Consider the following 27,761-nt stretch of genomic DNA (forward strand, 5'->3'; position numbering starts at 1 on the left):
CAAATGAACAAATCTATATTGAAAATACCAAAATATTCAAAGTATGAAGATTACATCCAAACCCTAGAGTTCTAGCTGTTCATGACATACAAAACAACAAAAAAATACATGAAAAAGAGATAGAAATTAGTTCTACAATTATATGGCTGCTTCCCCACGCTTCTCTTGTTCTGCATTCCAAAATTGGGTCAATGATGTGCTAGGGCTTCAAAGCCCGCTCTGGCTATCCATTTCCGAGCTGAATCTTCTGTTTTTGTAGGGCAATAAGTGAATTATCGCTCGAGCGAGTCAATTTTTGCTCAAGCGAAACCTAACCTGAGAGCAAGGTCTACTGCACAATTTCTCGCTCAAAATCTCACTCAAGCGAGAAAACCAGCAAAAAATTTGTTCTGAATTCTGCATTTTTCACTTAAGCGAGATAATTCTCGCTTGAGCAAGACTTGAATTCTGGGCAACTCTAGCAAATCTGACTCATCTTCAAAAAAATCATAAAAAATAGAAAACAACTCCAAATCCAGCAAACGATATAGCATTTTGAAGCCGCAGATGTGGAGAATCCAATGCAACTGAAATTAGCCAAAAATAATATCTGTAGAAAAAAATATGGTCAAAAGAGTTGATAGAGGTCAGAAAATTTCAAAATACAAAACTACAACATTCATGCAAAACAAGCCCAAATCATTTCTATCAATAAGAAATGATAAAAACTCTCAAAACAAGGCATATGAAGGATGATTTGAAGACAATATAAAGCTATAAATATGAACACCTCATCAAGCCTTTGCCCTTAAGAAAATTCACACAAGAAAAGTAGATCAAATATCTTCTATTGTTTAACAAAATTAAGGGTAAATTTGCTAAATTTAAATGACATGACTTAAATGCATTAAAATAAAAATTACATAGAATTTAAGTGCAAACAATGTTAAAAGAAAGCAAATAAGTTTCAAAGTATACATTGACAACTACTAAAATATGACACTTATCACGTGCTCTCGCTTGAGTGAGCTCTTCTTTCGCCTGGACAAGCTAACTTTCGCCTGGACGAGAATACCAGATAGTGGAACTACTCAAATTTATGTTATTCTTGCTTAAGCGAGAGACATCTCGTCTGAGTGAGCTGCATCTCACTTGAACAAAAATGGATCTAAAGAGTTCTCCAATTTCTTATAAAAGTGAATAAATAAATTTTTGTTCACTAAATTAAACAAAAAAAAATTACAAAACAAAAAAAAAATCTTTTATTTTTTCCTACCCAAACTTGTGTGCCTTTCCTTTATTGACTAAAAATATTCACTTCTCTCACTAAAGATTTTTCTTCACTTTACTGAAAGACAGAGGCTCTTGTCTCTACAAATATTGTCCTTCCTTAATTGAAACTTATCTTTACTAACTTTATAAAAAAATGAAGCTACTTCTTCTCCTTTCTTCCTTTCACCCAAGACTATTGACATCTTTTGTTGTTGGTTGAAGCCTTGGATTCCATGGTACATCTTATTTCTTTAACTCATGCCCTCCATTTTCAAGCAAACCTCCTTCTTCCTTTTATTGTTCATTGCTTGATAGTTCGTTAGTTATTAAATTGTTGATTTTATTCCCATTTTAGAAAGTACAATTTATTAACCCTACAATATAGTTTAACTACCTTTGAAAACTAAACCTTATAACTTGAGAGCAATGCTTACCAATTCTTTTTTATAAGTAAAATATTTATGATCTTCGAAGAATATGACAACGTTAAAGATGAATTATAAGACATAAAAAAGGTTACAAACCTCTCTTATAATTATGGTAACGCAAAATTAACCAAATCTTTGAAATAATTGTCTATTTTTGGAGTTAATTAACCAAATACAATATTACTAATATCAAACAATATTTGCCTATAGGTTATTAATTTTCTTTTATCCTTTTACCATCTTTAATTTCAAAACTAATGTCACTAACTTAGTGTTGCTTACTAAATTTTGTGAAATACACCAATCTATGACAGTGAAGAAAAGTGACAATATTAAAGATGCACATGAATGGTATATATCAAATTAGTAATGTTATATTAACCACAAATATGTATGAGACAAAAGTATAGGATTTATGTTAACCACTGTTGAAAGCAAAACTTAAGTAAAACACATTTTTGTTTATAAAATTTATAGAATTGAATAGGTTAACTTCTTTTATACATACTATAGGTTATTTACATTTATTTATTACTCAATACATTTATAATAAAATATATAATTATTAAACTTAGAAATATTGGATTGTATCAAGGGTTCCTCACATTATTATGGCGATTCTACAATGAGCTTATCATTTTTTATTCTCCATTAAACTGAGTTTGTAACGCTTTCTTCTTTTCTTCTCTTTTCCATCTTTTGTTTTCTTGTTTGTTTGTATTTGAAATCTTAATTTTCTTTCAAATTATCTCATGGTCATTAACTCACAGTTTATGAACCCTTTTACAATGTTTCTTGACATAATTGAGCTAACTCAATAAAAGATCGCATTAATTCACATCAGTACCTAAGGCGCATTATCGTCAAGAATGGTGTGGCTATGGATCCCAATAAAGTAAAAAGTGTCTTATAGTGGCCAGTTCAAAAACGTGTGAAAGGGGCGCAATGGTTCCTAGGCTCAACAAGTTATTCTAGGAAGTTCATCTAAGATTATGAGAAAGTGGCAAGGCCATTAACTAAGTTGACCAAGAAGGAGCAGTTCAAGTGGAATTCACTGGCAAAAGCAACTTTTGAGCTTATGAAATAGAAGTTGACATCTTCAACTGTCCTTGCATTACCCAATTTCTCATCAGCAACGCACTGAGTGATTGACAACTTGCTAAATCTGAATATGAGAAGGAATTGATGGCCATCACTTTATCTATTTAACATTGGAAACCATATCTGTTAGGAAGGCCTTTTACAGTGTGTACAAACCAGTAGAGTTTAAAGTAGCTATTGCAGCTGCGAATTTTCACCATGGACCAACAGAATTGCACAGCTAAGTTCGTTGGCTACCAATTTGACATTTTGTGCAAACCTAGTTTTGATAATAGAGGGGCTGATGCTCTGTCTTGGGTGGTTGTAGAAGGCTAGTTTGGTTCTATAATCTCTTAACCAACTTGGGTGGATAGGAACAAGGTAGTGGAAGAAGTTCACCACGATAGGGTTTTCCAGTGAATTATTGAAGATCTACAGAAGGATGCAAGCTCTAGACATGGTTTTTCCTACTTAAGTGGTGTTCTCTTTTATGAAGGATGATTGGTACTCACTGCTTAATCATCTTTAATCCATCATTTGCTGCAGGAATTTCATGCCACTCCCCAAGTATATTCTGGTTTCTATAGAACATACTGGAGGATTGCAGCCAATTCGTATTGGATAGGTGTAGGGTGATCCAGAAGAATGTGATGTGTGTGCTTGAGCATTCTGGAAATGATTTGGGAAGCGGTGTCAATGGATTTTATCATTGATTTGCCTAAAGCTAAAGGTTATGGTACCATGTTTGTGGTGGTGGATAGGCTCTTTAAGTATGGCCACTTCATTCCTTTGAAATACCCATATAAAGCTCAAGTGGTGGCTTAAAAGTTAAAACTTTTTTGAAAGCTGTGTAGATGCATGGCATACTTAAAGCTAGTGATAGAGATCCAATTTCTAATTTTCTATAGGCAACTTTTGAAAGGAACTGTTTAAACTGCAAGGTACCCAACTTAAGATGAGCTCTCCTAATCACCCTGAGACTGACAGGAAAATCGAGATAGTGAATAGATGTCTTGAAATTTTCTTGCAGTGTTTTGATCAACCTAGAACTTGAATTCAATGTTACATGGTTACATTGGGCCGAATATTGGTATAATACTACCTTACATGAAATCACAGGGGTGACACTGACACCCTTTGAGAGTTTATGGACAGCAGCCTCCTGTGATTGCTTGTTTTCTCCTGGGTGAAATGAGGGTGAAGCAATTTTGAGGGAGTTAATGGATCATGATGAAGCCTTTCAACAATTGAAATATCATCTACTGCAAGCAGAAGTAAGGGTGAAAAGTCAAACTGATAAAAAGAGGATGGAAATGGAGTTTTGATGTCGGGGCGTGGGTATTTCTAAAGTTGCACCCCAATAAACAACATTGTGGCTATGTGGATTAATGCTGAACTTTCAGCAAGGTATTGTGGGCCCTTTCAACTGGTGGATTGCTAAGGTATAGTAGCTTATAAGCTCAAGCTTCCTGACTCTTCACAAATACAGCAAATGTTCCATGTGCTTTTGCTGAAGAAAGCTGTTATTGATTATAAAATAGAGAAGGAGCTGCCAAGGAATGGAAGGGGAAATTTTTTTATCTTTTTGAGCCTATTTCTGTCTCAAGCGCCAGAACTGAAACTAAAGAAGGGGACAACGTTAATCAACTATTAGTAAATTGGAAAGACAAGCCTGTAGATCAGGCCACTTGGGAAGATGAGTATACTATCCATAGCCAATTTTCCAATTTTCTTGCTTCAACCTTGAGGACAAAGCTGAAATTGAAGGATGTTAGAGCCGAGACAGTTGACCCCTCATCAGAATGTCTTATAGAATTTTGATGCATGAAAAATTATATTAAGTCTTAGATGAATTTTATATTGCTACTTGAAAAGCCTGTTAAGTGTTTCAGACTAAACAAACCTTCAAGGCATTGTTACATCTACATGACAGTGCAGAGGAACCAACAGTATGTACAAAAAGTAGTGATGAGCTCTAACTGACAATTTACACAAAGTAAATCTAATCAAAAGTATTAATTGACCAAAGAAACAAAACTATATCTCAAAGATTTGAAAATTGTATTTTTAGTAAAAGCAAAAGCACCTTACTGGACTTTCTACACACCATAGCACAATTTCAAAAAATTAACGAAAGGAAGAGCTCATAAAGCACTTTTGCTGAAATAAAAGCACTCTGCTTATCAAAAGACTTATCAAAAAAGGTGTACTTTGTCTAGATATACAATTGCATTAGAGCCTATATAAAGAGACAACTATCCATGCAAAAGACGAGAACAAGAATGAGCCCAGTACAACAAGGCACTCACTATCTTGTAAACTTTTATAGTAAATATTCTTTCTCTAGTCTCTTTTTCAATACTAAGAGTTAAAATTTCTTGTTATTCTATCTTGAAAAAGAAAGGCCTGAAAAGGATGTAGTAATACTACTTGAGTGTATGAAAAGCCTGAAGAGGCAACAAATAGAATGTTTGGATTATTGAGTATGAAGAGGCTTGTGCAAGAATACATAAAAAGTGAAACAGTTTGTTAGTAAAAAACTGAACATCTTGACAAGTCAAGGACTGAAAGTAGCCCTTGTGTTGTGGGCTGAACCAATGTAAATTTTGGTGTTCTTTTTCTTCATCTATCCTCCTTTGACTTTACAACAACAACAACCCAACCTTATCTCACTAGGTGAGGTTAGCTACACATTGAGCTCGGTCAAAAATCAAATTTTCAGAAATCTAGTTAATAAAAGAATTTTTCAGAGACCTCTGATATAAAAAATGTGAAACTGAAAACCCAATTCAACTGCCCCTTCTCTTGTTTTTTGATCTTTATTTGATAGGCTGTGGCAGTGTTAGGACCCAAAATGAGTCATGATCTAAAAGGGCAAATGATCCATCAATTGTTACATGGGATCAAAGTCTAGAAAGCCTATACTAGCAAGGAAAGAGGCAGAGTTTTTTATGAATGGAGGGCACTAACTCACTGTAGGAGTGTTGTTTGGTTGCAGAAGTGTGTCCATCCTATTGTAATTCTTTTATAAAATAAACATCCTTAATTTTCTTCTAATTTTTCTTTGTTCTTGTTCTGTGAATTTTGGTTGTGTTACTCAGGTTTGTATCAGTCCTCCATCTCCAATGACTCCATATCTTCCGGTAGCTTCTTTTTTCATTTTTCCCTTTTCCTCTTTTAGTTTTTCTTTATGTCCCTCATTTCAGTTTTTCCCTCTCCCACTTCTGTGTTTTTTTTTTCTCTCTTTCTCCCTCTCCATTATTCAGTTTTCCCTCTCCCTTTATATCAACTTTTCTTAACATGGCTCAACAAGAATTATGTTTTTATTTTTAACTTTACATTTGATGACTGTTTGTTTTGTAATGAATTATGCTTTGAATTGTGGGTTATACTACTTATGTTTTGAGTTAATTCCTTTCTATCATTTCCCTCCTTGCATGGCCAACATTGCTCACTTTACTTCACAAGGCCCTTTTGTCAATGTTGGCCATACTACCTGCTCCTCAGCCCTGTCTATCTCTTATGATAACTTTCTAAAGTGGGGTGAAACCTGTTAGTCTTCTGTTTTAACTATGTCGGTTGTGCAAACTAACAATTCCTTTGCTGGGATATCTAGTTCTCCTTCTTATGATCTGGGTTCTTGATTCTGGAGCTACTGATCACTTTAGTGGTAATAAATCTCTTTTCTCTACTCTATCTTTTTCTAATTCTTTGCCTCCTATCGCTTTGGTTAATGGTTCCCAAACACAACCTAGAGATATTAGCACTGTATTCATTCTTCCATATGTTTATATTGATAGTGTCCTTTATGTTCTAGGTTCCCTTTTAATCTATTCTCTATCCATTGTCTTACTCGATCACTTAGTTGCATTATTTTGTTTACCAAAGATTATGTTACTTTGCAGTATTGGAGTTCCAAGGAGGATGATTGGCTTTGAATGTGAGCCTTAAGATCTGTACCAGCTCCGACAATCCACTCATATTGGTACAACAGTGGACACTCCACTCATGGTTCATGGTCAGTTAAGTCATCCCAATCCTGCCAACTTGAAGCTGTTATTGCTAGGTCCCTCTAAGTTGTCTTCTCAAAATTGTGAGTCGTGCCAATTAGGTAAACATGTTTGTAGTTTATTTCCTAATCATGTCATTAACTGGGCTTCATCTCCTTTTGTTTTAGTTCATTCAGATGTTTTTGAGTCCTAGTTGTGTCATTTCTAGTTTAGGATCAAAATACTGTCACTTTTATTAATGATTTTTCTTGATGTACTTGGCTTTATTTAATGAAAGATCATTTTGAATTCTTTTTTATCTTTAATTCTTTTTATAATGAAATAAAAACTTAATTTGACATTTTTATTTGTATTTTACGTAGTGATAATGTTAAAGAATATGTCTTTTTCCTTTTTCTAGTTTCATGACATCATATGAAATTCTTTGTCAGATGTCTTGTCCTCATACTTTTCAATAGAATGGGGTTGTTGAACCTAAAAACAGACATCTTGACATTGTTTGTACCTTCTTGTTTCATGCTCATGTTCTCCATTGTTTTTGGAGTGATGTCATCTGATAGGAACTAAGTATGTTTGTGGAATTTACACCAAAACCTCAGGGAAACCCCCTGGTAGTACAGCAGAAAAATAAGAATAGCAGAAAAGCAATGAAGATTAAAAATGGAAACTTCCCCTAGGCAGCAGCCACCTCCCAATCACTTCCTACATAATTCCCCCCTCTCTCCTCTGATCAATCTACCTTATATCCCCTCCCTCAGCCGCTCTCTCCCTCCTTCACGTCATTCAATTTGTTATTCCGTTAGAATTTTCCCTGACAGTCTCCTTGTTCATAATCCCCTTTTTACCCCTCCTTCTCTGATATGTTTTGATAAGAGGCCCAATTGGTCTGGACCCAACAATACCCTCCCCATTGAGAGGAACCTTGTCCTCAAGGTGGAAGTGCGGAAATATGGCCTACAGCAGATCAACTTCTTCCCAAGTGCTGTCCTCCTCCGGCAATTTTTTCCATTTAATCAGGACCTCCCAACATCCATTCATGAGTTTCCGGGCATCCAGCACCCTTTCAGGCTCAACTTGGAGCTCAAATTCTTCTGTTAAAAATGGGGGCAGAGCCTGACTTGGTTGACTAGTAGGGGGGCTCTCTTCAGCTGAGAAACATGGAAAATAGGGTGCACTCGTGATGATTCTGGCAGCGATAACTTATAGGCAACAGCTCCTATTTTTTCTTTCACACAAAAGGGGCCATAAAATCTGGGGCTCAGTTTTTCATTTACTCTCTTTGCTAATGACTTCAACCTATATGGTCGAGCCTTCAAGTACACCATGTCCCCAATCTGATATTCCACTTCTCGCTGGCCCTTATCTGCCTGCCCTTTCATCCTCCACTGTACTCTAAGTAAGTGTTGCTTAAGCTCTTCTATGATGCTGTCCCGCAACAGCAATAATTGGTCTACCTCAGCCACCATAGTACTATCCCTACAGTAAGGGACAATCACAAGAGGGTCTCGGCCATAAAGTGCCTTGAAGGGGGTCATCTTAATAGAAGCGTTGAATGAAGAATTAAACCAAAATTCTTCCCATGGCAACCAATGCAACCATTGACGTGGATGATCACTCGCAAAACATCTCAAATAGGCTTCAATGGTGCGATTGGTAACTTCGGTTTGGCCATCCGTTTGAGGATGGTAAGCTGAACTGAATTTCAGCTTGGTGCCCGAGAGACGAAACAATTCCTTCCAAAATGAACTAATGAAATTTCGGTCCCGATCTAAAACTATGGATGTAGGAAAACCATGCAAACGAACTATTTCTTTTACGAACACAGCAGCGACCTCTTTAACCGAGTATAGGTGAAGTAAGAGGATGAAATGAGCATATTTGCTTAGCCTATCGACCACCACCATAATGCTGTCAGCACCTTTAGCCTTGGGAAGTCTGCCGATAAAATCCATCGAGATGTCTTCCCATACATGCATGGGAATGGGCAGGGGCTGAAATAAACCTGCAGGTTTCAAGGTTTCATGCTTGCTTTGTTGACAAATTTGACAGCTAGCGATGAATTTTTCCACATCCTGTTTCATTCCTGTCCAATAGAAGACCATGACCAACCTCTTGTAAGTCCTTGTCACTCCAGAATGGCCCCCCCAAGGTGAGGCATGGAATTCTGCCAACAATAATGGGATGCGGGCCGACGCCCTAGGGAGGACTAGTCGCTGCTTATACCACAAACATCCTTGAGAGATTGCATAGTGTGGATGGGAATTAGGATGAGACACTAATTGCTGCACGATTCCCTTCAGCACTTCATCACCAAGGACCTCCTCAGCCAGGTCAACAAGGTCGGCATTAGTCACCATAGATATGGTGTTATAACTCATCACCCTAGACAATGCGTCAGCCGCCTTGTTTTCTAGTCCTGGTTTGTACTGAATTTCAAAGTCGAACCCCATTAGCTTGGTTACCCATTTCAGCTGTTCCCCTGCCAGAACCCTTTGCTCCAAAAGGAATTTCAAACTCTTTTGATCAGTTCGGATAATAAAGTGAATGCCTAACAGGTATTGACGCCATTTCTGAACAGCAAATACAATGGCCATTAGCTCACATTCAGATTTCACCTTATTTCGGTCTGATAAAGCTTGACTAATAAATGTTGGGGGTCGTCCTTGTTGCATTAAAACTGCCCCAACTCCATAACCTGAGGCATTAGTCTCAATTACAAATGGTAGGTCAAAGTTTGGCATGGCTAAGGTGGGCAGAACCTCCATCTCCCTCTTAAGCTGGACAAACGCTGTTTGTGCTTCTCCTGTCCATTTAAAATTATTCTTCTTCAGTAACTGAGTGAGGGGTTTAGCAATAACCCCATAATTCCGAACAAAGCAGTGGTAGTACCCAGTTAACTCCAAGAATCCCCTCAGACTGCGGATGTCCTTGGGTGCTGGCCAACGGGTCATAGCAGAAATTTTTTCAGGGTCAGTCAAGGATATAATGTGCCCAAAATACTCCAGCTGTGATTCTCCAAAACTGCACTTCTTACCATTGATCCATAGCTCCTAGTTTCTTAGCACATGAAGAACTACACTCAAGTGATCAATATGGGAAGAGTAATCTGGGCTATACACTAAAATATCATTAAAAAAGATTAGTACAAATTTTCATAAATAAGGTTTAAAAATCTGATTCATTAATGATTGAAACGTTGAGGATACGGAACTTGTTTGGGATACGGAACTTGTTTGGGACTGTGAGACCGTTAAGGGCGCAGTAATCCATACAGAAGCGCCAGCTACCATCTTTTTTCTTGACAAGAATCAGTGGGCTAGAATAGAGGATGGTACTGGGTCTGATCAAGCCCGCTGCTAGCATATCCTTGACGAATTTCTCAATCTCCTCTTTGTGGCGATGAGGATGCCGATAAGGACGGATGTTAGGGATGGTTGCTCCTTTTTTCAAAACTATGGCGTGGTCACATTTTCTTGGAGGGGGAAGATTTGTTCCCTCTTTAAACAGCTCCCCAAACTCCCTCAATAACTCCCTTATCGCCTCTGGAGCTGACGTTGCTACCTGAGTGGGTAACTCTGTATATCCTAGTGTGATCATGCCCAATTCCACATAATAAGCCTCAGCCTCCCCTTTTAACTCCTTTCTAATAGCCTTTAATAAGGCCACTGTCCGCGCTAGTCCCACGTCCCCTTTCACCTCAATCGTTTTTCCATCCTTGTGGACCTCAATCAAGTGCTGTCGCAGGTCAGCACTGAATTTCCCTAAGCTCTTGAGCCATTCATACCCCAACACCACATCCACCCCCACTAAGTCAAACAAGAAAAAGTCTTGAATGACTTGTAAATTAGGTAACTCCAACACCACCCCCCTACAAACCCCATGGCTTCCCAACCTTTGCCCATCCCCCACTTCAACGAAATACCCCTTTGTGGCCTCTGTGGGGATATTTAGCTCTTCCACCAAACCTGGAGACAAGAAGTTGTGCGATGCCCTGGAGTCCACCATTACAATTACCCTCTTACCTGAGATCAGTCCCCATAACTTCAATGATTTCTTCGAAGTCATACCGGTGATACTACTGGCATTTAGTTGAAGATTTACCCCTTCAACTTCATCCTCCTCAAGAACGTCGACTTGGGTTGCGTCTTCTTCACCTAACAGAATGACGTGGAGCTGCTTATTGCGACAAACATGGCCCGGCGAAAACCTCTCATCGCAGTGGAAACAGAGCCCCCTTCGTCGCTTCTCAGAGTCATTCAATGACCCCCCTTTCGTCTCTTCGTCAGTAGGGGCAACCCCTTTTTTGTTAAGGAATTTGATAAGCTCGTATCCCAAACCAGCCCGGATAAAGCCAGGTGCCAGAGGTAAGCAAGCTCTATTCTATTCGGCCCGGAGCATTGATTCCCCATAACGAATAGGCTAGCTTTATCTCTCAATTGCCTATCCTGTGCTCGACAAGGTCTCCCAGTTCCTCGGCCTCGAGGTGCATTTAGTTGTCTTACATGAGACTTAGGATATTCCTCACTCCATGGCATGGCACCTTTCGCTCATCCATTCCGCCCGCCCCTTTCTTTCATCCCTGCTCATCAACCTCGCACCGCCGGGCGCTTTTCAACCCGGGTTTTCAGACAAATCCATCATGGACTCATCCATTTCTACTTCTTGGGAGCCTTTACTAGTAAGGGCAGGGAGGAGGATGGGGAAGCAGCAATTCTAAGATGGAAATGGAAGCTGGGGTCCTATTGAGCTACTACATAAGATCATCTCTTATGGGCTGAGGAGGCTGCCTAGCAATCCTCTCCCTGACCTCCCTCTCATGGTTAAAAAAGTGGTTAACCATCTCGAATCGAAAAAATCCATATTGTCCACCCGAAAAACGTGTCTCAACTACAGCCAACTAACTCCCCTGTAATCGTTTGAACCCCAAGCCTCTACGATGTGAGGAAGAGGAGATTAGGTCGCGAGAGTGATTTGGACTCCCTTGCTTCTCAACCCGATTGCCATTGGGGCGGTTAGAAGCCCTAAGCCCAAGAGAATAAGTGGGTTCGCTTCTTCTGGTCCAGCTCTGCCTAGGCGCGTATTGGGCTCCGCTGGTTTCGGCCTAACTTGACTTATTAAACGTTGACCCACTCCCTTTAGGAGGAGGCCCAAATGAGAGGCCCAACACCCTATTTTTTTCTTCGACTTTTTGGGCCATCTCCATCATCGTGCTCAAGTCCCCTGAATCTCTCAACCTGACCTCTACTTTGATTTCTTCTTTTAGGCCGTTAAGGAAGGCCCCAATCATGAATTCCTCGTCAGAGAATCATAGCGGAGCAGAGAACAGCTCGAATTGTTCCCTATACTCTATAATCGTTCCCCTTTGTTTCAGTCCCATTAGCACCTCGTAGGGATTTTCCGAGGAAGACGACCAGAAACGCCTCAGCAGAGCTTGTCGGAACGCCGGCCAGGCAGTGGTCGGTACTCGCGGCTCCCACCATTGATACCAGTTGAGCGTCTTCCCTTCCAAACATACTACAGCCGTATCCACCTTCTCTGCTTCTGAGATGCCATTAATTTCGAAGTATCGCTCTGCCCTGTACACCCATCCATACGGATCATCCCCCGCGAAGTAGGGCACTTCCACCTGTTTCACCCTTTCCTCCCTCCTCCAAGTATCGCCCTCTCCATTGCCCCCTTCGGTGTTATCATGGGTTCCTTCCCTTTCTGCCCTCATCACCTGTAGAGCCGATTCCAGCCTGGTTGTCATTGCTGTCATCATCTCCTCCATCTGTCTCCTGAACTCCTCTTGCATAGCAACCTGCATGCCCTCCAATCTTCGTTCGACGTTTTCCAGCCAGTTCTCCATTCTCGTCAACACCATCAGGCGCTCCCAAGATCGGGAGCTCTGATACCAACTTGATAGGAACTAAGTATGTTTGTGGAATTTACACCAAAACCTCAGGGAAACCCCCTGATAGTACAGCAGAAAAATAAGAATAGCAGAAAAGCAATGAAGATTAAAGATGGAAACTTCCCCTAGGCAGCAGCCACCTCCCAATCACTTCCTACATAATTCCCCCCTCTCTCCTCTGATCAATCTACCTTATATCCCCTCCCTCAGCCGCTCTCTCCCTCCTCCACGTCATTCAATTTGTTATTCCGTTAGAATCTTCCTGACAGCCTCCTTGCTCATAATCCCTTTTTTACCCCTCCTTCTCTGATATGTTTTGAGAAGAGGCCCAATTGGTCTGGACCCAACATCATCCTAACAGTTTGTTACCTCGCTTCTAGTGTCAGACTTTCCCATTGCAATCCGTAAAGGTATATATTCTACTTGTAATCCTTCTTGTCATTATGTTAATATCAGTTATCATTTATTTTCTTCCCATTTCATTGTCACTTGTCCCTATTTCTCTTTTACTATGAGTGTGATAAGTCAATTTCTTAACTCTCCTTATAAAGAATATTGAGAGAGAGACAGCTATTCATATCATAAAATATATCAAGCAAGCTCCAGAGAAAGACCTTTGTATGAAGATAAAGGACACATAAATTGTGGGATATTCAGATGCAAATTGGGCAGGCTTTTCTATAATTAGGAGATCAACTTCTAGGTACTGTGTTTTCATTAGTGATAACTTGATCTCTTTAAAAAGCAAGAAACAAAGTGTCGTTGCACAATCAAGTGCAAAGACAGAATATTGAGCCATGACTTCATCCACTTGTGTTCTCATATGACTCAAACAGCTACTTAAGGAATTGAAGTTTTGAGAGAACACACAGATGACCCTAATCTATAATAATTAGGCTACTCTTCATATTGTCTCAAACCCAGTTTTTATTGAAAGGACCAAACATATTTAGATAGATTGCCACTTCAAATCTTATCTGGAGATATTGTTACTCAATTTGTCAATTCTAATGATTAATTGGCAGAAATTTCCACTAAAACCTTTAAGGGTACCTCGTATTAGTTATATCTGTAACAAGTTTAGTACATATGATTTACATGCTTCAGCTTGAGAGAAAGTGTTGAGATTAATGTATGTAAATAAGGAACTACGTAGATAGTGTGATCGTATATCAATTTTAGATAATAGAATATCATGTAGATATTATCTAATATTATCTATAATTACTATGCATTATTATAAATAGAAAGCTCCGGTGTGCATTTCTCTCTTTCTCAACAAGGGAGAGTGTTGAGATTAATGTATGTAAATAAGATATATATGTGATTAGTGTAATTTTAGAAAACATAATGTCATGTAATTATACACATTATTTTAAATAGATAGCTCCACTATGTATTCAAATCAAATACACAGATTCATCCTATATTTTCTCGTTTCTCTCTGAACATTTTTAATGCATTTCATTTTGGATATAACGAATAGAAAGTCTACCCCACAAAAAAATCAATACAATTGAATAAAAATTAGTATACAGAAAACAAATAGCATGTGGTAATCACACTCTTCAATCTTTATACAGTAAATAACCATAATTAACATTCTTACATGTCTCTCCATGAATTTGATAGAAGACTTGCCTCACTTTGTCCTTTTTCCAAGGTAAACCTGAATATGTAACCATAGCTAAGAAATTTGAATATTTTCACTCAAATCATTCTCCACCCAAAAAAGAAACAGGGAAAAATAAATAATAAAACAAATGCAGAGAAAAGGGAAAATATATTCATTGAAAACAGACTGTCGAATATATCCAAGTACTCTTTCCATAATCCACTAAGCGTACTTCGTATATATTCCCAAGTTTCTACCCCTCTCTGATCTCTGGATATGTCTGCTTCTGAAACCTCACCTAAGCTTTACAAATGCCATGGCACCATAATCAAGATTATGAACTAAACCCATTCTACCCATCGCCAAATAAATAATATCCCAACATTCATCAAGGATCAACATAGTGACAAATAATTAATGATGGCACATTAGTATAAAAAAAGGGGATTGATTAAATATTATACCTACTTTCGTTCTCTACTTATAGCCTATTTGGACCATCAAATGGCGATAATAACGTCCTCGTATTATTCTATGCCAAAGAAAATGAATCAAGTTGTGGAATCTCAGCTGCATCTGCTGCTGTACAAGCCTGAAACCAAATCTCAGTTTAAATAAGTATCTTAATCCTCTCCAATTATCATCAGAACAGTGAAAGAAAATAACTTACCATCTCACAAGACACCGCTGAATCCCTCTGGATATGGGACGAAGGAATGGTGGATCCCGTTGAGCATAAAGCAACCCCACCTTCAAAAGACCACAGAGGGGAAAAGAAGACAGATTTTTCTTATATGATGGAAATATGAACATTAGTATTAATAAATTTCACAAGTATATTTTAAGGAATTTAAGGCCATCACACTATTGAATAGTAATAGCCAACCCAAGCTTTTGTTGTTGCTGCTGTGGTTGTATAATACTGTAATAAAATTACAACACAAGTCTTGGTAATCTAATTTTCTGAAGTTAAGTGCACATGACTCATTTAGCTGATCATATTGAAACAAGTAATTTCAAAAATAACTGATACTGATCATCTGGAATGCGTAAAAGTTCAGACTGAATGACCTAGTAATATAAAAAGCAGCAAGGAAGATCCTAAAAGCGAACAAATTTTCTGAAAAACAAAGATAACAAACCTGTAATAATGCAACAGTTGATGGATCATCAAAAATTTCTTCACTATAATCAGTTCGATAATTGACCTGCTTGAAGACAACCCTTGGCATTAGTAAATAGATTCCAAGCACATCTTTACATAGTAGGTAAATAAACAAATTTCAATGCCTTTTAGTACTACAATTTTCTTAATACAGGATACTACATTCACAAAGAGAGATGCTAGCAACGCACTATTTTCCACACACTATTATTGCAGGCCCACCAGTCACAGCAATGAGGTGCCCATTATTAAACCTAAATGAGTTTCACCTTGTCCTCAAGGTGAAATTTTGGCAATGCTGCTTGGACGAGAGTAAACTCTTCCCAAGTGCTGTCATGAGGCAAATGAGCCCAACAAATGGAACCTCAGTTGCTGTAGGGGATATGAACAGGAATATGCCTCCTATTAGTACGGTCTGAGAGGAGAGACTGTTGTAGGGGATCACAACCCTTGTCAGTGACTGTTAAGAGTGTTGCTATAAAAATAACTGAAATAATATGTGGGTTAGAGAGTTAGTTAGCAGAAACAAGTAGAGATGGGGCCACTCATTGGAGGGAGTCCAGTTTTGTTGATTGGGAACCTAGAGGAGAGAAAAGAGGTTCTCAAAAGTCTGTGTTCTTGTATGCAGTATCTCCCAGCTAGGTTCTGTGATTACATTGGGGCAGAGCTGAAATTGGGACTTATTGCAATAATATTCACTCTTGATTCTGATTTGGACCAATCACAAACTAACCCAAACCCGATCCTAACTGAAACCTATGTGATCCCACCCTAGATGAAACCCTGGCTTGACCAAGGTCAACTAAGCACCTGAAACTGAACCATCAGGCCACGACACAAACTGCAAATGGGCCAAAGCAGTTCGAAGGCTGATATGAAGCAGACATCCACTGACAAAATCACCAGTGAGATATCTGGAATCACTCTTTAAACCCCATACCCTAATTAGAGTATTTACGGCTTTACAAGAGCAACATAGTGATTACTGATTACAAGGGATAGCTGATTCCATGATGGCAGTGAGATGGATCTCCTACCCACTCCATTGTCAAATGCTGCCTACAAAGGGGCCAACTCACTCAAGGTAACTGGTAAGTCATTAGACCCCTTGTCTGAATCTGTCACAGTTCCCTCATCTCTTCCTCCTATTCCTATTATTTTTCAACAACCAGGGAGACCATCTCTTCCAAATAGTCCTCATCTCTTCCAGATAGTCCTCTTCAACGTCCTTTATAGTATCCACAAGCAGAAGCATACGTCCTCTTTGCCACTATCAATCAGTGATGAGCCTCTTTCTAACTTACCTTCGACATCAACTCATTCACCTCCTCTAACCTTGCCTCTTGAATCTAATCTTCCTATTGCACTTCAAAAAGCTATACATTTCACTCGTATTCTCTCTCATTATGTTGCTATAACATATGATCATTTATATCTAATTCATGGATCATCTCTCAATGCTAATAAATAAAAAAATTTCAAAACAAAATAATGTATTTTTGTTTATTAAAAAGTGCTTATACATGTGTGTGGTGTACAGCTTTTAATTCTCCAAAGGTCATCCCCCCCTTCACCTAGAAAAGGCAAAAGATCTTGCAAATATGTCCGATATATGCATAAAATCTTAAAAAGTGCAACCAAATCTATCCTTTTCTTTGTTAATTATTTTATTTTACTTTTTACCCAAATAATTTAGGCAGGTTAACAATGTTATTGCATTCAAACTTAAATGTCAATGAATATACTAATAATTTCCCATGTCAACAGCAATTATTTGTTCTACTTCAAAAACATTCAATATGGAACAAAACATAAGCTAATCAATAACACTGGAACAAAGATCAATGTGACAAAAGGAGATTCTAAGAATAACTATTTGTACTCTCATCACTTCCTTGCCTAAACAAGCCAATAGTTATAATAATTGTCTCTTGGCCCCTTTTACATAAGAGATTTCTTTCGGTTCAGGCTATTTTAGGCATACAAGTTTTGGAAAATGGGAAGAAGTGAGTGTTGTGCCATGGTAATTGCCACTGCCCTGAAAGCAAATTTCCAACAAACCTTTGGTGTAACCGAATACCTAGTTTTACTTCCCAAGGTTTACTTCACAACTGAACCTGTGCACTTGATCCCAAGAGTGTTGGAGCCTCACAAACAATGCACAGAATAATATAGAGAAAGAAACGATGATAAGAAAAGAAGAGATGAGCTTGGTTGCTCTGTGTTAGAGGGAGGGTGCATGCCCCTTTATATAGTTGCAGGAGTATCAAAATTTGATCATTGATAATCAATTAACATTAATACAATATCAATGGGTTGATTATTTCTCATTATGTGTTTCCACATGATAAAAATGTGACAAAAGCTCCACATGAATAGCATGTACTAAAAGGAAAGAATTAAGAAAAAGTAAATTTTTTATTGGTACTATAATTAACTTGAATGTCATTACCAACGAGAATAACACGCTTTACATATTTATTAGTATTACACAGAAAGAAGGATAATAAAGCTTAAAAACCCTTTTTAACAAAGACTAAGAAAAGTAGGGGCACTATCCTACAAGTTTGTATTTTCATATACATGCATATATGTGTGCATTTGCTTGTATTTATATAATCTTGCTCTAGATCTTTCACTTTTCAATAGAACTGTTGTCTAATGAGAACAAAATATAAACTTAAAAAGGATAAGCAAATTTACCCCAAATTCTGTGTTGGCTAGAGACTGAACAAAATCCATTAACTGAAGCTTTGCCCATTCTGTACGCAACTTAGGATCGTCAATTTGTGGTGGATGCCTCCAAGGTGCACCAAAGCGCAATCTGTCTTTTGAAACCTTTCCACTGTATACATCAATTGCAAATTTTTGCAAGATCTCCAATGCTCTATCCAAAGCAGTATTCACGACAGTAATCTAAATGAAGTTGGATAATACTATGCATCATTAATCATGCAGGCAAAAGAGAGAATACTATAACAAAAAAAAATTTGAAGTTAACCAAAAAAAAACAAATGAAATACATCATCCCTGTTGTTTTGAAAATTAAACACCTTCACCTAAAAATAATGGGAAAAGCTTAAGAAATTTTCTTTTTCTTATTTTAATATACCAATTTTCTCCTAATTTAAATTTTTAATAATAGAAAGTCCCCACCCTGGTTTGCTCCTGAAGGGTGTTCTTTGTAATTTATCACAATTTAATGGGCATTTTGAGTAATATATATAATCCACTCAAAAATCAAAATCATGTAACATGCTCGTGTGATGTATTAACCATTGAGCTTCATCTCCTTTTAGTTTGATTTATTCTGATGTTTGGGGTCCTAGTCATATATTTTGATTTAGGTACTTTGTTGTAACCTTATTGATGATTATTCTCATTACACTATTATATTTAATGAAAAATTGATTAAAGTTATTTTCTATATTTCAATTTTTTACCATGATATCAAAATTCAATTTGGTGTTCCTATTCACACCTTGCATAGCGTTAATGCTTGTGAATATTTGTGTCACACTTTTCAAAATTTATAGCTTCTAAGGGTATTTTCCATCAAACTTCTTGTGCTCATACCCTTGGACAAAATGGAATTGCTAAAAGAAAAAGGAAACACCTTATTATACTTGCTCGCACTCTTCTTGTTTATGGTAATATTCTTTATTGTTTTGAGGGAGATGTCATCCTTATACCTACAACCTTATTAATCCAATGCCTTCTTCCATCCTTAAACAACCAAGTACCACACTGTCCTGTTTCCTCATCAATCTTTACATCCTCTCCCTCCTCCTGTCTTTAGATTCACTTGTTTTGTTCATAATCTTAGTTCAGGGATTGACAACCTCGCTGCTTATGCTCACAAATGCATCTTTCTTGGTTACACTTAATCTTAGAAAGATTGTAAATTCCTTGACTCTTAAGCATTATCTCATCCTTGCTGATGTTACCTTCTTTGGGTCGAGTCTATTTTTTGGGTCTTATCCTTCTCCTTCAACTTCTAAATCTATAAGTCACATTTTCCTTGTCTCTTCCTCTAATTCTTCTTGTTTTTCAACCACCACAGAGATTATCTAGTCCAAATAGTCCCCTTCAACGTCCTTTGCAAGTATACCAAAGATGAAATCACAGATTCTCATTGCCACCACAGGCCAATGATGAACCTCCTTCTAGCTTACCTTCGGCACCAACTCCTCTACCTTCGACCTTGCCTCTTGAGTATATTCTTCCTATCACTCTTTGAAAATGTATACACTCCACTCGTAATCCCTCTTCTCATTATGATGTTTTAACATATCATTGTTTATCTCCTTCCCATTATACTTGTTTTTTCTCATCTTCTATTTCTATTCTTAAAAATACAAGTTATAGTCTCCCATCCTAGTTGGTGGTAGGCCATGATGTGTACCCTTCAAGGTTGGCTTTGATGGTCATATTAATTGTCTTAAGGCTCGTCTAGTGGCCAAATGCTATACTCAAGTCTTTGGTTTAGATTATGGAGATACATTCTCTCTAATGGCTAAAATGACCTCTTTTCATCTATTCTTGTCCATGGCTACAATCTGTCACTAGCCCTTTATCAGCTTGATAATTGTTAAGATGTTCCACATTAGTTAAGAATAGAGCCAAAATACTTCCTCCTATGAGCTAGCTTTTGAGAGTGAGTTAGGCTCAATTTTCTTAACATAGTATCAGAGCCTATTCAGTTTGAACATTGGGCTGCCCACAGATGTCCAATCCTGTTGGGTCCACCCATGTAGATGTCCAGTCCTGCTAATTTCACACACCAGATGTTTAGTCCTGGGTGTGAAGGTAGTGTATTAAAATGTACCACATTGGTTAGGAATAGAGCCAGAATACTCCTTATATAAGAACCGGGCTAAGGGCTGGGGCCTTAACTAAGTACTAAAGCTGCTGGAGCGACTGCCTTCGCTAGGGTAGTCTTCCTCCTATGAGCTAGTTTTTAGGAGTAAGTCAGGCCCAAGTTTCTTAATATGGTATCAGAGTGAGCTAACTTTTAGAAGTGTTAGGCCCAAGTTTCTTAACAATAACAATAATGTCTTTATCCATGGTAATATAATAAGTATATATAGAACAACCTCCTGGATTTGTTGTTTAGGGGGAGTCTTCTCAATATTTCACCATTTTTCGAAAAAAGATTTTGATAAACTTCAATACTTCAAAAGATTTTGATGCGTTTGGAGCACATTGCTCCAGCGATTCGCCTTTTGGACACAACACTCCAGTCTGCTCTATTAGGGAAACCACGCCAACCTAACATGCAACAAAAGCATTATCCCAGCAGGTGAGATTAGCTACATAGATCACACAAAGCTATTGGGCTTGGTCAAAGCATGTAAAGATATTAGCTAATCAAAATCTAATGTTAAAAGTACAACAATGGATATTCCAGGAAACAAAGAAAACTAATTTCCCAAACAGCCTATTACATTGTGTATCTTAACACAAGTTGCTTCACTATAATGGTGGATAAAATCATAGTTATCAATAGTGGCCACTATTGCGGCAAAGCAGTGCAGTCCCGCTATGGCAACCCTGTAGCGTTGGGGTTCAATGTCGTGGCTGTCACGCCGTAAATAGCAGCCGAAAATCGCGGCTGTAGCGGTCAGTATGCGGTCCTCCCTAAAAATTCTAAATTTGCCCTCTATTTTTTAATGTTGGGGGCTTTTAAGGGGGGACAATCTTGGGATTTCGCCCCCTCCCTTTTATTTTCTGAATCTTCTCACTCCCTCTCACAAACCCTAGCCCCTCAACTCACCTCTCAACTCTCTCCTCAGCTCTCCTCTCGGTTCTCTCATTTCTCCTTACATTTCATGTCTGTTCTCTTTGTTTTCACCGCTGGAGTGTGGCCTTCATCTCCCACAAGGCTTCTAACAAGAAAGGAACAATTTTCAATCATCTTCTTCATCTCCCTCTAATGTGACCCAGATTATTTTGAGTCATTTTCTTCCTCTCTTGTCGTCTTCTTCAAGGTCAGCGAAGCTTCTAACATCACCCAAACACTTTTCGGTCATCTCAATCTCTGGCGAACTGCACATTTTCCGATGATTCAACATTTTTTTTCCTATTTTTCTTCTCTATTTTTTTATTTCCTTCTCTGTTTTGATTCCCCTACTTTGTTTTGTTTCAAATTTCAAAGCTTCAAGTAGAAGCAATGGCTGCTCATGCACCCTTTGCTGTTTGTTATTTATTTCCTTCTCTAATTTGAGTTTTCCTTTTTTGTTTTGTTCCAAATTTGTATATTAATTTTATATTTTTCAGCATGTATGTTTGTATTAAAACTTCAGAATAGCGATCATACCACTACCGCTATCCCCGCTATAGCGTTTTTGAGGTTGGCCGCTTCATGCCGCCATCCTTGATTGACTACTATGGATAAAATAATGCAACTTACAAAATATATAATGCATTAGGATAATGCTTTTCTAAATAATTCCAAAATTACTTGAGATATAAGGAAATATTTTTGGCAGGTTGAAAAGTAAAAGCAGGTTTTGATACTTTTTTCTTAGATAATTTTTTAGCAGTTGCAAAAGTGCGTTTTATTCTTCTGCAAATAGATACAATAAATTCAAGCAAACAGTATATACCCCCTAACAAATTATCAACAAATCAATTGATGCTTTTGATTGTAAAAGACAATAACAATGTCTAGAATAAGAGATGTGATCTCATCCTCAATTTGGAACTTACTTGCAAATATGCTAAATATGCATCTACAACATCCCCAAAGGTACAAGACTGGTCTTCTGTTGTTCTACAGTTAAATAAAAGCAAGAGTAATAAGACATGTATGTCCAGTTATGTGTAATAATTACGGCCATTGATACTTTAAAACTGTACACAATGCTTAAAAGTGAATTATTGCTAAGGCTACATTTTAGATGAGAGTATGATAAAATAATTCAAAAAAATTCTTACTTCTGGTAATAACTGCTTTGTTTTAGTGCATAAAGTTCAAATAGATGTCGAGGGTTTGGCCCAAATACCTCAGCAATCACTTTCCACTGCAATTAAACAACTACTAGTTAAAAATTGCAAAGATTTCCAGGAAGTAAAATATGAATGTAAAAAAGAAAGTATTTGAAGATAACAAAATATACATACTTCTGAATGACTAAAATAGTCAGTGACCATGTGCATTATAGCTTCTTGTGGAGTCCATCCAAAGGTCTGCCAGCCAAAAGATGTTGAATGAATAACATAAACTAAGCAAAATAACAAACGAAAAAGGTCTTAGACACTTATCCATGTTGTCTAGATGCATACAAGAAAGTGTAAGGACAACATATCTCGAAAACATCTTGACATCATAACCAAATTCCACGGGGCAAGCACTAGAATAAGTTACAACAGCAAGCATTAGCAAGTCTTCCGCCCTAGGTGGGTTGGCTACATGGATCAATCAACACCATAATGTTCTATTGTGAATTGAGTCTATAGACAAACCGTTGACCCCTAAATCTTATTAAACAGTTTATCCAGTAGTTTCTCAGTCGCCCTCTACCACTACCAATAGATCTACTCTCCGTACTAGGGCTTCAGTAGTTCTTCATCACACATGCCCAAACCACAAAAGAACTCCATGGTATAAAATGGGGCCATTACCAGATTTTATAAATGCCAAGCTGCTTAACTCGGTCAAAAACCTCGTAAAACATTAGTAAACCCTTTCAAATGCTGTGTGGACACTGGCTTATAATTATGTTAACAGATTGTGTTTTCCTTTCAAATTTCCTAGCCCAGGTGACTAGCCTCTAAAGGTAAAATGTATTGAACTATTACTAATCACATTTACTTTTTCCATATAAAGGAAGGCAGACATTCTAAACAAAATAGCTGTAGACTAATCCTGCATTTCCTATTCCATGCTTAATTCAAAAGAGGACTACATACAAGAACATGTCAGTTAATGTATTTTGGCCCCAATTCATACATAAAATCTCAGGATGTATTTGTGTGATGAATGTATAAAGAGAGAGGGAGAAGGAGGAAGACAATGGTTATTCATGTACCTCACGTGATATAAATATCTCCATATATCCAAAATCCAAGAAAGCTTCATATGCATAGTAACTGAAGCAAATAAAAAGGCATTGGAATTTATAGAAAGGAAAAGTAAAATATCTGTAGAAAGAGTGACACCAAATATTACACAAGAATGAAAGAACTCAGAATACATGAAGGGAGAGGGAGGATATAAGAACTAGTAAAATAGATGAGAACACTTAAAAAAACAAAGGCCTGCAGAATGAGACAATGAAAAGCAACTCACCAAGTATGTTGAATGTCTATGTATGCAAAACATTTAACTCTTGAGTATACAGGCAAATGTTTGATATACTGTAGTAATACAGAAATCATCATTGACTACTTGTAATCATGACAAAGTATGGTTGCTACAAAACAATGAATTGGTACAGGGAAAAAAATAACTAGAAATGATTCTACTTATTTTGGATTTTTTGTCCTGGCATCTAGCAGTGCCTCCTTTTGATAATTTGCTACAAATAGTCTCCCCATACTATTACCCTCTCCGATCCTTTTTATAAGGAGCAAAATAAATTATTTTCTTGGTCTTAATTATAAGAAACATAAGATAAATTTGAGATGTATTAATTGTTAAATTCCTTTATACCATTCTTTTATTAGTATCATCAAATATAAAAGCCACCAACTACACTATTCAATGGTATTTTTGGAATAAAATTTATATTTATAAAAAATGCAACTAATTTAATTGTTTTCCTTGATCTTAGTGATTTAGTCTTTTGTTTCTTATAAAAAAGGACCAAAGGTAGTATTACATATACTCAGAAGTTGATATATTTACAAAAAATAAAAATAAAAATTGCAGTGCCTTCTATGGAAAATAAGTAAATATGTAAAATTTAACAACAGAGATTACACACTTCTACAAGCTCATAATTTCAATAGTAAGCAATTTAAAATTGTCTAACAATTTTTACAGAGTATAAAATCAATGAAACAATTGACAATCCATATAAAGCCCATGTTACAGTCCCTTGCCTCTTCTGCCAAAGGAACAAATGCAACAACCAAGCCTTTTCCCATGAGGTGGATTAGTTACATGGATCAAATGACACCCAAGGAACAAATGTGCAAATAAATTCACAAAGATTTCGTTGGGAAACAAATAAGCTTAAAGAGCATAAATTTCAACCCATAATGGCTAAAAAGAGTTGTACTGAAATACAGTGAGAGTTAAAGAAGAATTGCACATTAAACTGGGACAAAATGTAAAGAGAGGAAGGAAATGATGGTTAAACTAAGAAAATCACCTATCAGACGTTACTAGGATAACAGGCAGACACCGTTCATTAGCGCCCAAAGCAATTATTCTCCATATCAGACTATCATGATATAGTGGTCCACTGACTGAGAACTCATCATTTGTAGTAGCATGTTTTAGAACTTCAATATTGTTAATAACCAGTTTTGGCTGCAATCATTTGAATATATCATCAATTTGAACATCACAGCACACTAAACAAAAAACAAGCAACCCAAGATCACTTTATAGCATAGATGTTAGTATGAAATGCATCTTTATATAATTATATTCCACAATATAATTCAAAAGTTGACTGCAATTGAGGGTACAAAAGCCAACATTGCCAGCGATAAACTTTTGATTAAACTACGGGTGTCAATTCAAGCCATTTATCCATTAACTATTCAATTTATCCATGCATAAATTCAACCAACCCATCCAATTATAAAAAATAAATACTAATCGATGGGTTGAATTAGATCATCGTTTGTTAGTGGATGGATGATGAACTGTCCACACTATTTTGTAATCGATTAGGTTATGTATTCCAAAGTCTATTAGATGGGCACAAGTCTTTAAAAGATGAGTCCTAGACGCTGTAATGTTGAATGCGTATAAATATTAAATTATTTCATAAGAATATTTAAAAATATATATAATATATTTAAAGGAATGAGTTGAATATCTATCCACAGAAAAGGGTTAATGAATAGGTTGTATGGGTTTTTATCAAATAAATTACAGATGGATTGATTTTTTTAGGATATTTTTAATGGATCAAAATAGATTAATAGTTTATGTTTTATCCAGTCATTATAATTCAGTTCAAAATAATTTATCCAATCCATGTATTTGGTACCTGAAAATGATCAATTTCAGCAGCTTGGGATAACAACTCCAATAACAAACAAGGCCAATCAGTGCAAGAATGCGTCAAAGTCCTGGAGAAAGTGCCGGTCTGATTCATAAATGCAATGGCATTGGCCCTCCACCCTTGCTGAACCGCAATCACCTTCTTCGCGAGCTTCAGAGCCACGAGGGACTCCTTCAAGTAAGAAGCCTCCTCAACGGATAAGGCACTCTTTTCATTCTCGGCGGCATCACAACGAGCAGACATGGCGAAAACAGCGCGGTCCCACAGCACGGCCAGCGAAGCCCTGTCCGGAACAGGGGCCTTGGAAGAAGCCTCCCGCAACACGCGACGGAGTGCGGTGGCGAGGCCATGCCATTTGTTGAGTGAAGTGAATATCTGTTGAGAGGTGATGGTGCCGGCACGGACGCCCTTCTCGGCCATGGACTCCAGGCATTGCTCCAGGCTTTTCTGGCACTGGGAGAGGGTCGGCGGCGGGCAAAGGGACCACGAGGCCCACGGGCCATTTGATGGGCCGGGCTGGGCTTTGATGGATTGGGCGAAGTCTACGTAGCCCGTGAGGTGATGGTCTTTGGTCCAGCCCGGGAGTAAGCCTGCGATGAAGAAAGGAAAACGTGAAATCGGTTTTCGAGAGAAAAGATTTAGAGAGAGAATTTAGAGAGAAAGGTACGTTGGAGAATGAGAGTGGTTTTGCCAACGCCTCTGGGACCGTGGAGGAGGAGCGGTTGAGGGACGCGGTGGTGCTGCGCGTGGTTGTTTAGGATTGTTTCCAGAAGGGGTCTCGGAATTATTCTCCATGCTCTCTTTGATGCCATTTTGAGCTCTCTCAATTGCTTCAATCTTGATTGTTTCCTGTGGCAACTCAGAGCAGAGGTTTTTAGGGGTTTAGTTCACTGCCCAATATTGGTCGGTTATTTCAATATATATACATATATATACCTCTTAAATTCTTCATTATTATCTTCCAAGACATTAAATTAAATTTTATTTCCATGCTGATTATTATTATCTCATTTACATCAATATTCTATCTTTTTACAAAAAATAATTATTTAAGACTCTAAATTCCAATTTCGGTATTTATTCTATTAAGTTACAGAATATTATATTTACTAACATATACTTTTCACCATTAAAATTTTATGAAATTACTTAGTCATTTCTTTAGTTTTTTTATTTAATCCCTATAGTTTTATTGAAATTATAAAGGCTCAAAATTCTATTATTTTCATTTTGATATCCGTATATTACTTAATTGTAAAAAGTTTTTTATTATTCTAAATTTAGTTTCACGACCTAAATTTTTTAAAATTTGTAATTTAGTCCTTCATTTTTATATTAATTACATGCTTATTCATTTTTTTTTATTCTACTATACTTTATTAGTCTAACTTAACTATCCTCGATCATGAATAGTAAAATTTAGTTAAGCTTAGTCATAAGTTCAACAAGAATAAATAGGTTGTTTAAGAAGAGGATTTTGGAAGAAAGAAAGAAAAAGACAAATTTTATATTTTAAATAAATATATTTAAAATTATAGTTTTTTAAGAAAATAAAAATAATTAATATATTAAAATAAAGTATTACTAATGTATTTATTATAAATTATATATAATTATTTTAATTTAAAATTAAAAATATATTATTCCTTTCTTTTTTTTAAAAATTTCCTCCCAAACATATCATTAATTCATGTCATATTGTGTTAATGAATATTCTCTAGTTATTCTCCAACGTGATTTAAGTGTGAGGGATTATTTTCAGTTTAGGAAATTTTGCTTTTGTATGTTACCTTTGTCTCTACATACCTTTTAATGGATTTCTTTATTTGAAAGATAATTTATAAGCAAAAATTTAATTTCAAAGTTTGATTTGTTCTTAGTTAGAGGTTTCAAAGTTTGATTGATTTGTTCTTTACATTTCAGTACAATAAGTTTTGCATGAAAATCAATTTGTGGATCATTTTTGACATACTGTCCTTGGTGAGGTTTTGAGCTTAATTGAGATTGGATTATTGCAATTCATTATGTGTGATTCATTCATGATTGGAAGGCATTCTAGAACTTGACCTAACTCTCTTGAATTTACTAGTTCATTTGTTTGCATTGATGTGATTTAGGCTATCTTTGTCTTT

General features: G+C 37.0%; 1 protein-coding gene across 2 annotated transcripts; it reads right to left on the reverse strand.

Moving 5' to 3' along the window:
- LOC113857584 lies at window positions 1-26,479 on the reverse strand. 2 transcript variants are annotated; one of them, XM_027489634.1, is made up of 13 exons: window positions 26,297-26,479; window positions 25,615-26,219; window positions 24,763-24,923; window positions 23,476-23,536; window positions 22,568-22,633; window positions 22,382-22,467; window positions 22,154-22,217; window positions 18,146-18,358; window positions 15,420-15,485; window positions 14,948-15,027; window positions 14,742-14,869; window positions 14,272-14,331; window positions 1-589 (listed from the first exon to the last, which is right to left on the reverse strand). In XM_027489634.1, exons 1-11 carry the CDS (start codon window positions 26,439-26,441, stop codon window positions 14,755-14,757), a joined length of 1,662 nt encoding a protein of 553 aa, XP_027345435.1. In that variant the 5' UTR covers window positions 26,442-26,479; the 3' UTR covers window positions 1-589; window positions 14,272-14,331; window positions 14,742-14,754. The 2 variants fall into 2 exon arrangements, with proteins under 2 accessions (XP_027345435.1, XP_027345445.1); XM_027489644.1 differs by lacking the exons at window positions 1-589; window positions 14,272-14,331 and having other exon boundaries at window positions 14,609-14,869; window positions 26,297-26,441.
- Between the last annotated feature and the right edge of the window lie 1,282 nt (window positions 26,480-27,761).

The sequence above is a fragment of the Abrus precatorius genome, unplaced genomic scaffold (genome assembly GCF_003935025.1).
Source record: "Abrus precatorius isolate BTA unplaced genomic scaffold, Abrus_2018 Scaffold1, whole genome shotgun sequence".
Lineage (NCBI taxonomy): Eukaryota > Viridiplantae > Streptophyta > Magnoliopsida > Fabales > Fabaceae > Abrus > Abrus precatorius.